General features: G+C 53.3%; 2 protein-coding genes across 2 annotated transcripts; one reads left to right on the forward strand and one right to left on the reverse strand.

Moving 5' to 3' along the window:
• The first annotated feature begins 3,600 nt into the window (after positions 1-3,600).
• Positions 3,601-7,222, forward strand: LOC103632576 (uncharacterized). Its single transcript, XM_020550094.3, has 7 exons — positions 3,601-4,131; positions 4,262-4,377; positions 4,466-4,584; positions 4,691-4,853; positions 4,936-5,153; positions 5,236-5,605; positions 5,692-7,222. The coding sequence occupies exons 1-7, from the start codon at positions 3,967-3,969 to the stop codon at positions 6,980-6,982; spliced, it is 2,442 nt and encodes an 813-aa protein (XP_020405683.1). The 5' UTR covers positions 3,601-3,966; the 3' UTR covers positions 6,983-7,222.
• Positions 7,223-9,035: 1,813 nt separating this feature from the next.
• LOC103649677 (coleoptile phototropism protein 1) lies at positions 9,036-13,655 on the reverse strand. The gene is made up of 3 exons (XM_023301960.1): positions 12,519-13,655; positions 9,656-9,973; positions 9,036-9,572 (listed from the first exon to the last, which is right to left on the reverse strand). Exons 1-3 carry the CDS (start codon positions 13,356-13,358, stop codon positions 9,336-9,338), a joined length of 1,395 nt encoding a protein of 464 aa, XP_023157728.1. The 5' UTR covers positions 13,359-13,655; the 3' UTR covers positions 9,036-9,335.
• Positions 13,656-13,910: the final 255 nt, after the last annotated feature.

Genomic DNA, 13,910 nt, shown 5'->3' on the forward strand with positions numbered 1-13,910 from the left:
ACGTCGGGGACTGGTTGCACCGTCGTCTTAGGTACGAGGGCGACGTCCTGCAAGTCCTTCGCGAGCGCGCTGGCGTCGTCCGCTTGCTCGGGATTGGTGTGTCGCAGGGGGACGGCGCTCGCCTTCGTCTCCAATGCGAGGTCGACGCCTGACGTGCCCCCCGTTGGGGCGCTGGGGACGTCAACTCGCTCGACAGCCGACGAAGCGCGGCCTCCCGCTTGACCTTGGTTGCCCCGCCTCCTCCTCCGTTGGCAGGGGAGAGGACGGGGCGAGCTCGAATGTTGTTCTTCCACCATGCGGGGAAGATGTCGTCGATTCCGCCGCCGGCGGGCGGGTTGTCGGCCGCCATTGTCGTTGTCGCGCGGCGGTGGAAGGAGTATCATGTCGTAGCTGCCGTCGAAGGACATGAACTCAAGACTCCCGAAACGGAGCACCGTCCCGGGCCGGAGAGGTTGCTGGAGACTGCCCATCTGGAGCTTGACGGGAAGCTAATCGTCAGCACGCAGCAGGCCCCTACCTGGCGCGCCAACTGTCGGCGTTTCGAGACCGGGGGGGGGGGGGTCCCTAAGCCGACGAGTGAGTGTGCCGTGTGCCCCAGCCCAGATGGGTCGAGCGCGTGGGCGAGCGCGAAGGGGGGAAAGCGAGGTGGCCGGAGACGGGCGTGAGAGAGGTGGAAATCCCGCGGCCTTCGTGTTCGTCCCGCGCCCAGGTCGGGTGCGCTTGCAGTAGGGGGTTACAAGCGTCCACGCGGGTGAGGGAAGCGAGCGGCCTCAAGAGAGCGCCTGTCCCGTCCTCGTCCCCGCGCGGCCAACCTTCTCTAAGAAGGCCCTGGTCCTTCCTTTTATAGGCGTAAGGAGAGGATCCAGGTGTACAATGGGGGTGTAGCAGAGTGCTACGTGTCTAGCGGAGGGAGAGCTAGCGCCCTAAGTACATGCCAATGTGGTAGCCGGAGAGATCTTGGCACCCTGCTGGTGTGATGTCATGGCTGTCGGAGGAGCAACGGAGCCTGGCGGAGGGACAGCTGTCGGAGCGGTTGAGTCCTTGCTGACGTCCCCCTGCTTCCGTAAGGGAGCTGAGAGCCGCCGTCGTCACAGGGCTAGCGGGGCGCCATCATTGCCTATCTGGCGGAGCTAGCCAGATGGGACACCGGTCTTGTTCTCTGCGGCCCGAGTCGGCTCGGGGCAGGGTGATGATGGCGCTTCCTGTTGACGTGGCGGGCCTGTGCCCTAGGTCGGGCGACGTGGAGGCTCCTCCGAAGCCGAGGTCGAGTCTGTCTTCCATGGCCGAGGCCGAGCCCGAGCCCCTGGGTCGGGCGAGGCGGAGGTTGTTCGGCAGAGGCCAGGGCGGAGTCCGAGCCCTGGGGTCGGGCGAAGCGGAGTTCGTCGTCTTCCGGGGCTGAGCCCGAGTCCGAGCCCTGGGTCGGGCGGAGCGGAGTTCGCCGTCTTCCGGGGCCTAGCCCGAGTCTGAGCCCTGGGTCGAGCGGAGTTCGCCGTCTTCCGGGGCTTAGCCCAAGTCCGAGCCCTGGGTCGGGCGGAGCGGAGTTCGCCGTCTTCCGGGGCCTAGCCCGAGTCCGAGCCCTGGGTCGGGCGGAGCGGAGTTCGCCGTCTTCCAGGGCTTAGCCCGAGTCCGAGCCCTGGGTCGGGCGGAGCGGAGTTCGCCGTCTTCCGGGGCCTAACCCGAGTCCGAGCCCTGGGTCGGGTGGAGCGGAGTTCGCCGTCTTCCGGGGCTTAGCCCGAGTCCGAGCCCTGGGTCGGGCGGAGCGGAGTTCGCCGTCTTCCGGGGCTTAGCCCGAGTCCGAGCCCTGGGTCGGGCGGAGCGGAGTTTCCTATGGCGCCTTTGGCCAGGCCTGACTGCCTGTCAGTCTCACTCTGTCAAGTGGCACTGCAGTCGGAGTGGCGCAGGCGGCGCTGTCCTTCTGTCAGACCAGTCAGTGGAGCAGCGAAGTGACGGCGGTCACTTCGGCTCTGCCGGGGGGCGCGCGTCAGGATAAAGGTGTCAGGTCACCTTTGCGTTAAATGCTCCTGCGACTCGGTCGGTTGGTGCGGCGATTTAGTCAGGGTTGCTTCTTAGCGAAGGCAAGGCCTCGGGCGAGACGGAGATGTGTCCGCCGTTAAAAAGGGGGGCCTCGGGCGAGACAGAAATCCCTCGGGGTCGGCTGCCCTTGTCCGAGGCTAGGCTCGGGCGAGGCGTGATCGAGTCGCTCGTATGGACTGATCCCTGACTTAATCGCACCCATCAGGCCTCTGCAGCTTTATGTTGATGGGGGTTACCAGCTGAGAATTAGGCGTCTTGAGGGTACCCCTAATTATGGTCCCCGACAGCTCCCAACCATCATTTCTCAAATTTATCAAACGTCTTCTCACATCAACAACCAAAGACATGGCTTGGACAACGTTTTGATCCTTTCTTTGCAAGAGAAGAGAAAGCTCATTTGTAATACGGAGGATCTGCAACATCATCTTCATCATAAACACAAAGCCGAAACACTCCATTTTTCCAACAAAGCCACCTACACCTGATGGATTACGCTCATCTTGGTGCACAATTTCTAAAACTTCTATCACTGATTCCCACATTGACTCAATACGGAGCAAAGTCTTATAATGAGATCCCCATCTTGTATCTCCAGGTCTTGACAATGATGTTTCTTGTTGTTTTCCTCTCCTTGATGAAATTTCTCCACTCTCTAACTTTGATAACAGATTCAAACGACTTGGGGCCTGTTTGGTTCAGCTTTTCTCTGACCAGCTTTTCTGAAAATCTGACTGTGGGGAGAATCTGAGTATCATTACGATTACGTGTGGAGGAAGATAAAGTTGTTCATAGGGCTCATAATCTAGAAAGTGACGAATTCCTACTATTACAACGACTCAACCGATTATGTGTTTATGTTGATTTTGGATGATTTTTGCCGCAACGCATTTTATAGAAGCTGGCTGAAAAGCTGAGCGTTTGGCAGTTCGCAGCAGCTTTTGGTGGAACAAACAAAGCCTTAATACTTTTTTTGGGCCATATTCTTTGTCTTGTGGAGCTGTCGCGCTATGGCCTGTGGAGCTGCCGAGCTGGAGCACGAGCAGTCAGCCAGTCAGCACGCTGCACGCCTGTGTGGAGGAGCTTGACGCCTGGACTGCTGCCCGCAGCCTGCTGGAGCACGAGCACGACTGAGCGAGAGCGACAGCGGTACAACACCGAGCAGGAGCAACGGCCAGTGGAGCAGCCAGCCTGAGCTGGAGCTGCTGCAGCGCACTGCGCGCCGGCAGGACAGTAGCCGGGACTCGGGAGCGGGACGCGGGCACGGGCGGATGGCGCAGGCGCGTAGCGCTTACAATCGCGGACGGCGGACTCGCGGAGTCGCGGCGGCGGCTGAGACAGTGAGAAACTAAGATGATGACCTAATCTAATAATCTCTATTTAGGCCGGTCCAAGGTATTGATCAGTATACTGGGCCATACTATGATTATATGGATCAAGCCCGAGCCTGGTGGCCCGGGGTGTGCTGCAAATGCAGTGTTTCACTGTTATAAAAAAAAGACAGCTACAGCCGGTACAAGCTACCTGTTCGGTTCTATTCCAACGACTCCATCGCGGCACCGCAGGTCCGCAGCTCACTGTACACCTGCATTGATCGCTCCAACGGTCTTCCAAATTATGCCGGCCTCCCAGGCGCCCCAAGGCCACGCCGTCCCCACTCCCTCCCAGTCCCACGTGCTCTCGCGTGACGAATTTGAACAACCCCAACGGCTCTCTCCCATCTCCCCGTCCCGGCGGCGTCCCCGTCGCTCTCTCTCCGACCGTTGCGCGAGGCGAAACGCTCCTCCACTCGTCCCAAATCCAGCTGCTAAATTGCTCGGCACTCCCACGCCCTCTCCTGCTCTCTCTCTCTCTCTCTCTCTCTCCTAACCCCGACATTCACCTGTCCCTAATCCGTACGCGCATCCATCGCGCGCCGGCAGCGGCGGCGACGCAATGATGGCAGCAGCGTTCACTGAAGAGGAGAAGGCGGTGGACGACGCGCTGGGCTACCCCAAGGCCTACGCCAGGCTCTGCCGCGGCGGTGGAGGGGCGGTCGGCCTTCCCTACAGCCACGGCCCGCCGCACGTCTTCCTCCCCTACGTCCTCCAGCCGCACGAGGTACGTGCGTTCTCAACAGTCGCGTGATCCCGCCTCGCGTCACCGCCGCTCTGCGTGATCCGAGCGCGCAGGGGGGGAGCTAGGCGAGCTCAGCTGAGCTGACCGAGTGGTTACGTGGGGTTGGGTGCAGGCGCTGCGGGGCAAGGACCTCAACGACATGTTCCCGGTGACGGACGCGGAGGCGCCACCCACCGCCAACCCCCGCGGCTTCGCCAACCTCCTCTGGAAGCAGCTCGACCACCTCGGGTGCGTGCGTCGCGGTCTGATTTCCGCTTTGCGATTTCGACGTCCTTCGCCAGTTGAGCTGATGGAACTCTTCGGCGACTGAATGCAGGAACGCGGGGTTCGATCCGGCGCTCTTCCGGGTCGACGCGTACGGGAACGTGCTCTACCTGCACGCCGACTCCGCCTCGCCCCTCGCCTGGGACATCGACCACTGGTTTCCCTGCGCCAGTAAGGAATCGCTGCGATCTGATTATTGTTTTTCACTACTTTTGCTTGTTTTTTCTTTTCAGACTCGAACACTCTTACTGACCGCTTCATCGGTGGATGTTTGCAGGGGGAGGGAAGACGGTGCCGTGCAATCTGCGGATAATGCAGTGGCAGGTGTGCAGGAAGAAGCAGAACAAGCTCGAGTTCCTCATGCCGTGGTGGGATCTGCAGCTCGGCGTCTCTGTCAACCAGTTCCTGTCCATCTTCGCCTCGAAGAATTCCGACTTCAGGTACGCTTTCTGGTGCCCAGCGTTCGGCCGCTGGCTACTGTGGGAGCTTAACTTTACTGTACCTCTTCTCTTGGCCGTGCAGAAACAGAGCATTCGCGTACTTGTTTACTCATGGCGCCAGCGAGGAACTGAGCTCGCTGCAGGTGGTGGAGGCGCACGCGTTCCCTCAGCACTTTTCTGAGATGAAAACGAAAGTAGGGCTCGCCCCTGCTGCAATTGTTTCCTCTAGGGGTTCTGACAACTCGGTGCTAAAATCTCTTGATGCGAACCGACCGATCAGACCTAGTTACCCGTTGATTGGTAAATTTCTTTCATGCCTTTGCTTTTGTTCTGCGTGTGGTCATATGGTCTGTGGAGTTCTAAATGATCATTCTCTGTATAGCTGCCAAGAAATTTACAGGCGAAAGGGATGAGAATGTCCACTTGTCAGGACAGGGGCCAAATTCCACAAAGGAGAACAATAACCCAGATGCTGATGGCTACATTAGCAATCCTTACTTGTCCATAGCTATGGCTAGGGACTCGCTAAGGCAACGAGAAGAGGCCAAGAAGCAGCAGGCCGAGCTTGCGGAATTGGAGAACGAAGCCAATGAGCTGAGGCAGAAGAACGAAGAGGAGCGGGTGGCCATCCAGGGCTTGGAGGCCCTCCTAATCAAGAGGAGGCGGCGAGTTGAGAAATGCCGTCGCTTGGCTGAGGCTCAGTCTAACTACAAGGCAGTGCTGGAGAAGATGATCAGAGATGCCATGCACCAGTAAGTATGATTGCTTCAAAAGAGCATTAACATGCGCTATTCAGATATTTGGTGATGCTAATTATCTGTCGATTTATGAAATGCAGGTCCGTTGTGTACAAGGAACAACTTAGGCTGAACCAAGCTGCAACCAGCACTCTCATGGCCAGATTGGAGGCCCAAAGAGCAATGTGTGACTCATCTGAAGGCGAGCTCCGTAAGAAGTACCAACAGAGAGATGATTTGGAGAGGCAGATAAAGCCAGAAAGGAAGAGGTATCGTGTTGACGATGGGTTGCTCGAGGAAAGGCACAGTGAGAGTGTGAAGTATCTTTCAGCAAGAAGATTGAGGGGTAGCCCTCTCAAACAGGAACTGAGAGTTTTCCTGGAGGAAGATCTGAGGAATTCAGATGCATACCTTTCCCTGGGTGAAGAAGAAATTGAAGAAGGAACTTCGACTCGTACTCCAGCATTCGGCAATGCTAGAAATGAACCACTGAAGGTGATAAACTTCCCGAGGAGGTCTTCTTCCATTGCACAGAACACTGTAGATACTGAACGAGGCAGAACACTGGTGCGGGAGAAGCTAGAAGAGCTGTCGATCAAAGAACGGCAACATAGCAGGAGACGGGAAGGAAAAGAGACCATGAGATCGAGAACTGGTACACCTATAAGATCAAGAGATGACAAGGCTAAACCGACCATGCAGAAGTGCTACGAGTCTGAAGCCGAGAAATATCATGCTAGTGAGACAGTTTCGGTACCGAGGGCCTCGTCACTCCCAAGTCCACCCTATAGAGCAACCGGCATGTATGGAACTTCCAGATATGTTACAGATCAGTCAGTGCTACTGCAAAAGAGTGAAGCACTCCATCACCGAGGTTTTACCAGAGCCGAAGATGGCGAAAACATGAACCATGTTGGCAAAGGAAACGTGGACAGGTGGCTCCATATGCTCATGGATAACCAACAAGAAGATCATGCCGTGTACCATTCTTCAGACGAACACGATAATGACGAGGAGAACGCTTCGGATGAGCAGCGAACGCAGAGCCGGGTTGACCAAGAGAGCTGCAGGAATGGGGTAACTGAATGTTCTGATGAGATCGTCGAGGTCGAGGACGAGATTGTTTCTGACCAGGGAGCAGAAAGAGGGAGGAACAGCTTTGGAATTAAAGACAGAGAGGAAAAGAAGATTTGGTTCCCTAGGTCTGACAGCACCAGGGGTTTCCGGTCACTGCCATCATCACCCTCCATGATCCTGGGAATGAGAAAAGGTGTGGAACGCATGGCTGTCGACGATGACCGCAAATATGGCTATGAGGATTCAGTGTCCAGAAGCAGCACTAAGTTTCTTAGCAGGTGCAAGCAGGCAATCAAGAAAGCAGTAAACAAATAGGTCACTGCACCATACGTCTGAATACCTCTTTATTTTTCCTTTTCTTTGTGTGAGTTCAAAATCGATTCCAATTGTTGTAGTCTGTGTAGCTGAATAAGCGAGTGAGCTTAGCTTGCAGACTTTTGTGTGGTATTTCTTATGGTCACCCTAACGTGATCAGATTAGTGTGTGTACAAGTATTTTTTTTATTTGATACTTTGTTTGAAAAGATAAAAATATTATTGTTCCTGAGCCGCAGAAGTCTAGGGTAAATGTTTTGGTTTGATCTCATTCAACACAGTCAGCGGACCGAGTCGGACTCGGACACCGCACTCGTTTCACATTACGTACATAAATAGTCAAATGGTCGACATACGAACCACGTACACCCTCACAAAGATCTGATCTAATCTCTGCATCTATACTATATTTGTGCATCTCCAACGGTTTATAAAAGTATATCTTCCAATAAACATAAATTGGGGCGTTCGTAACCGCCTTTTCTTATAATAAATATAAAAGTTGTACTTCAACAGCTCTCTTTAATTTTCCTTAAAAAAACTGTTAACACCTTTCTAACAAAAAATTGTTGAGACCTAGACGTGGGTGATGTCTATACCGCCAGGCGCTGGCAGCCTTGCTGTGGCGATGAAGCAGGGCAGAGCTAGGTCTTTTTTTTTGGTCAGTAACTTCAGTAATTTTCTAAATATCTAATGGAAAAAACGGTGTTACTAGCCAGAGTTCTATAGTAAAAATACAGTAGATAATATTGATAACTCCAATAAAACATTTTTTAGCTTCGCTGCTGCGATGAAGTATATAAACCGCCAGGCCAAGTACAGAGGCAGACGGAGATGAAGGATTGAAGCCAATGCACATCCTTTTGACTTCGATTGGCTACAATGCAACGAGATGCCCTTTTGAGTGGATGTATTGTCATCTGGCCGCTGCAAGAGAGCAGTCGTGATTTTTTTTTTTGAGAGAACAGGAGGGGGTGGCCCCTACTGCAAATTTTATTTAAATCAAAGATCGACTGTTCGGGACGAGGATTGGGAGGTGAAGTCAATGCGAAGATTTGCGCAGGCGACGATGCATTTTTCGCGCGGGCATAGATGTGTTGGAGAGTTGTTCTTTTATTTCTCTTTAATAGAGTTAGACCAACTCCAGCAGACTCTCTCTCTCTCTATCCGTATTTAGCACGGCCAACAGTATACAACGAGACTCCGTATCCGTCTCCGTTTTCAGCAGACTCCGTATTTGCACTCCGCATGCAGTCTATGACAGCTGGGGCCCGCGAGCAGCCGCGAGCGCATGCAGTCTTGTGCGGAGAGGAGAGAAAAATCGTGGAAAAGGGAAGTGCAGGTACACGGCGTGCTTTTTAGGGAGACGGATACGGAGTCTGCTGGACTGATGAATAGTGTGCTTCGTTATGTAAAAACGAGATACGGAGCCGCATGCGGAGACTGCTGGAGTTGGTCTTTTTGAAATCTATTGGAGATGCCCTTCCGCCTCGTCCACGTGGTACACTAGTCAATAATTATATTTAAATAAATATTTCGATATCTATTTATACAATATATAAGCATGGTAGTAAAGCACGAACAATTGACTAGTGTTTAGTGAAGAGAAGGACATTGTTGCCGTATACTCCCTTCCACCGTACGTCCTCAAGATTCTATCTAATCCCTACGCAGATAGTGTTGCAACCAGGTTAACATTTTCTTGTGTTTGGTATGAAATCCTAATGTATTTATTAGGGTACTTTAGGAAAGAACATCCCTATTTAGTATCATCCTGTTTCAATTTATAATTCATTTGACATTTTAATCTTAATTTTGACGTTCTTGTATTATTCAGAAAAATATAATTATTGTTACTTTTTGCTGCTATATTGTTTAGCATATAATATATTTTAAATGTGACTTTGAATTTTTCATTTTTCTAAAAAAATTTGAATAGAACAAGTTAGTCAAACATGGTAAAAAAAGTCAAACGAATTCTAATCTGAGACCGAGGGAGTAGCTCATTGGTATATGAGATCATGGTCAAAACATCAAGTATTTGAAGACTGGAGGGAGTATAAGATTAGTTTACAAGTCTCACATTATGTGCATTTCCAAGCATCGACTTTTACATTTTGCATGTTGGAATCTGTTCGTGCATGGCTTCTGCCTGTAAGCGGTAGGTGCTTTCAGCCACGTCGTACAGTTTCCAGCCTGATAGTTTCACCACGAACACAAACTCGAGTTGACAGCAACACAATATAAAATATATGATGTTCAAACTCAAAGTAATCACAAACCCCATCCAAAAAGCAGAAAACACAATTAACGGCCGTCGATCGCCATCCCTTCAACACAACACCCTTGTCATCTCAGGACGTGGACTTGCGCCACTTGGCGTTGGGCGTCGCCGTGGCGCTCTTCTTCCCCTTGGGCGGTGTCCGGCGCTCCATGCCGCTCTCGGAGTCGTCGACCCTAGCGACGTCGGCACCCATGCCGCCGCCGAACCAGAACGCGCTCCACTTGAAGAAGCCCCCGCCGCCCCCGCCGCGCCGCCGCCTCTCGGAGCCCAGCCTGTCCACCTGGGCCTGCAGCGCGTTGCACTGCACCTGCACCGTAGAGCACACATACGTTTCAGCGTCAGTCAGAGCACACGTACGTAAGGCAACTGAAGACAAGATGACGGACGGACCTGGAGCCTGGCGACGTCGTCGCGGAGGCGGCGCACCTCCTGGTGCTGCGCGAGGACCTCGCGCTTGGAGGGGCAGCGGCCGGGGAGCTCCAGCGCCGGGTTGGGGCTGGGGCTGGGGCTGCGCTGGCCGCTGAAGGAGGCGCTCAGCTCCGCGAGGCGGTTGAGCTTGCCGTGCTCCGAGAAGAGCACCTGCACCACGGCGCGCACCGGCATGCGCTCGTTCTGCACGGTGTGCGCCGCGGCCTCCGCCGTGAGCTTGCGCGCGTCGATCAGCCGCGCCAGCGACTTGCGCTCCTCCTTCGCGGTGCCTGGGTGCGCCTGCCGGAGATGGAGCCATGCCGAGTAATGGATCAGTGGACACTATTCCTTTACACAAGCACGTCACAACACTTTATTTTGGATTCTTTTTAACGCGATCTTAATTCTAGCAAAACGCGAATCGTCAGCGCGCGCCGCACGAAGTAGCGATCCTGATTCCTGGATCTTTACGTTACGTGGCTTTTCATGGCTGGCTAGTGTATCATCGACTTGACATGCGAATATGTCAGCTTCGTCAGCATTATGTTCCCAATCAATGGCAGAGTCTCAGCGGCGGAATGCATAGGAAGTTAGGAACAGAACAGAACGCAACACAAAACAACACAGCAGGCCCATGAAATCCAAGAACAGATCATGTCACTGTTCTGGCCTTCACCCAGCCAGGCCCCAGCAGCCCGCAAAGGCACACCCAGGGCATCTAGGATTTTCTGTTGGCACCGGCAAGATCCCTGAGCAGGTTGCAGGCGCTGGCGCTGCTGCAGCTTGCTCATTTGCACCAGCCACATCTGGGACGGATATTAGCAGGTACTCCTATTGTAAGTTTCCTGTGGAAAAAAACCCGCAGGTGTACAGTAACCCTGCTGTGGTGGTTGGTGGTAGCAGCTAGCAGGAGTGCAGGAGTGCAGTACAAAATAAAGGAAAATGTGGCCGAGTAGTTCGGCGCACAGGGCACCAAACCAAAGCCCAAAGGGACAAAGCAGTGGAGCGCCTATTCCCATGTGTTTTAACAGGTCCCTCCCTCTGTTGGTTAATAACTGGTGGAGCTCATGTGACACTGGCATCTCTCTCTCCCTCTCTCCTGACGTCTGTCCTTCACTAAACAGAGTGAGGTTTCGGCGATTAGCGGTGGTTTGGGACACTGCCGTGACACCAGTAGACAAGACGTTTCGGTCTTTTTCGACACAAGAATCGCCTATGCGATGCAACATGCCGATGCTGCTAGCTAGCGATGGTTCCAGCGACAGAAGGGAGTGAGGTTTTTTTTAATCCTGTGCATTTGCAAACTGGGCAAGCAAGTCTCTTCGCTTGGCTTTAACCTATACCATTTTTACTATATCTATAGTTTTATCTTTATAAATTATAACAGCATTATAAACAGCTGACTTTAATCCAGAAGGAACAAGCAAACCAAATGATGTCATTCTCAGAAGGAACAAGCAAACCAAATGATGTCATTCTCAGTTCACTCACAGGCCAGGCACAAAAAAAACACATGGAATAAAATTCACTGCAAGTGCGTGGTCTGTTCCCTTGCCTCTAGAACATAGAATAAAATACGCATAGTTGTGCGTTGCTGGCTTTGATATGATTGTGCTCTGAATCTGATGACTGTGCACTACGCCTAGGACCTCCCAAGGCCAGTTTGATTTTGAGGCACTAAAGATTAGTCTCTTTATTTTAGTTTCGTATAGTTTCTAAATTATCAAATGGTGATATTTTAGTCTATAGTCTCATGAGGGATAACTAAAAGGAACATATTAATTCTATTTTTTGTCTCTCTTTTATTTTAGTTGCACTAATAGTGGAAAATTGATAAGATATATTTTGGTCCTCTTATGATTCATTTAGCAGGTGTTTGGTTTAAACAATCAATCCATTCTAGATGATGTGGTGCATCATGAGTCCATTCTACAAATTTGGTGGAACAAACTCATTCTTCATATCATTACTAATTATTAGGCTATGAGGAATGAAATGGTGATGGAACAACTCATTCCATTCCACAAACCAAATAACAAAGTGAGGAGTGTCAAAATGATGGACTACCTTATTCATCGAACCAAATACACTATTAATATGTTCTGCATAATTTTAGTCGCTAGAACTAAATCGGATAAAGAATAAACCGTAGTCCCCTAACTAAATTTTATGCCCTAGAGTAAGGAACCAAACGGCCTAAGCTTGCAGATTTTACCCAAAAAATACTAATGATTGCAGGATAATTGGATTTACGAGCAGGCAAAAGATGCCTCGAACAATAATAAAAATGGACACTACTACAGTGTTAGCATTGCGTTGCGTGGTCCGCTGCAAATCACAGGACAGTCAAACACACACCCACATGGACATGCGTCGCAAGTTTTCAGGCGCCCGAGAATCAGAGCCGTCCTAGTATATGTATACACAGATTCGAACCCGACCTGCTGGGCTGGGATTGTCTGCAACCCAAGGCACCCTCACTACCCATCATCGGTTCAACAACACAGACTTCGCCGCCCCTGCCTTTACCCCCTGCACGAAAAGGCGTCTCCGAGCGAACCCGAAACCAACGGTCTCTCGTAGCTTTTGACCAGAATGCGACTGCAAGAAATGGCGGTTGCCGATTGCAGTGCAGATGCATTCCAGCCAGCGTCTAAAAAAACTTTAGCCCTGACGCGGAGTACGTTATTTGTGGGCGTGGCCTTTTCGGCGAGCAGGAATGGGCGGGCACGCACGCGCGCATGGTGTGCCACGAGTCATGGAGTGCGATCCAGGACGAGGGACGACGGACCACGAACGGTGGTGGGAAAGGGAAGGAGTGCGGAGGGCGGAAGCGCGTGCGCACCTTGAGGTAGGTGTCGACGGCGCGGTACAGCGCGTCGTCGGCGGGGCGCGCGTGGGCGGGCACGGCGCGCGCGAGCTCCTCGAACTCGGCGGGGCGCAGGCCGGCCTCCAGCGCGGCCTCGGCCAGGTACGCGTCCACGAGCCTGGCCACGCGGGCGGCCGCCGCGCCGCCGCCGCCGACGAGGGCGGCGCCGCCGCCGGCCTTGCTGCCGCCTCCCTCCTTGAGGAACCCGCGCACGAGGCGCAGCACGAGGGGCACGTCCAGGAGCAGCGCCGGCGCGTGCTCGCCGCCGTGGCCGAACGCCGGTATCATCACGGCGCCCAGCGTCGCCTGGTCCAGCCGTCTCGCCGCGCGCGCCTCCAGGTCCCGCAGCAGCGCCGCGTCCGCGCCCACCATGCTCCCCGCGCGGAGCAGCTTCAGCAGGAAGTCGCACGTGATGCCGTCGTCGGCGACGGCCGCGGCGCAGCAGCCGCCGCCGCCCGCCGCCGGGTCCGGAGGGAGCGCGGCCACGAGGGACTCCAGGAGGAGCCGCTTCTTCAGCCACGTGGCCGTGGGGCTCTCCGGCGGCAGGAAGCGCCCCGAGGCGGACGACGACGTGGGAGGCGCCACGTCCGGGAGCCACTTGGCGGCGTAGTGCGACAGCACGGACGCCAGCATGTCCGGCCGCGCGCACGACGCGGCCTTGGACTTCACGGCGGCCACGGTGCGCGCGAAGCTGTCCACGTCGTTCACGCACGAGTCGTCGCTGGCGCTCGCCGCCGCCGCGGCCACCAGCCACGGCTCCGGGGCCGAGCGCGATGGGGTCTTTGGGCTCTGATTCTGAGACGGCGACTGCTTCATGGCTGCGGCGGCGGGGCGGGGCGCGCGTGGGCAAACCTCTTCGCGGCTCTCGGATGCTGCTGTGTGCGCGCGCGCGAGGGTGTAGTAATAGTAGTTGGCGATGGCGAGCAACTGACTCAGGCACTCAGCTAGCTAAGCCAGCAACATGTGAACAGTAGCAGTTGCTTGCTTGGTACTTGGGAGTTGCATTGAGAATGTATGTGTGGATGATACGTGACTGTGGTGTTTGTCCATGGATGGTCAACATTGGTTGAGTTTATAAACTAATTGTTGCGTGAGTGTCCATTGGTGCAACATATTATTTCAGACCGATGTCAACTACAAAGTTTCATAATTTTTAAGGTTCTACCGCTTTTATTTTGGTACTTTTCAGGTAGTTCGCAAAATTTGAATTTTAAATTTGACGAATTTAGATGCAACTTTTTAGAGCCAAAATGATTTGAAACAAAAAAAATGTCAACTATAAAGTTTTATAGCTTTTAGAGATCTACAATTTTTAATGTTTGTGGTTTTTTCATACGAGCTAATTTGAAAAACTAAAAAAAGCATGAT

This window comes from Zea mays, chromosome 3, assembly GCF_902167145.1.
Source record: "Zea mays cultivar B73 chromosome 3, Zm-B73-REFERENCE-NAM-5.0, whole genome shotgun sequence".
Taxonomy (NCBI): Eukaryota; Viridiplantae; Streptophyta; class Magnoliopsida; order Poales; family Poaceae; genus Zea; species Zea mays.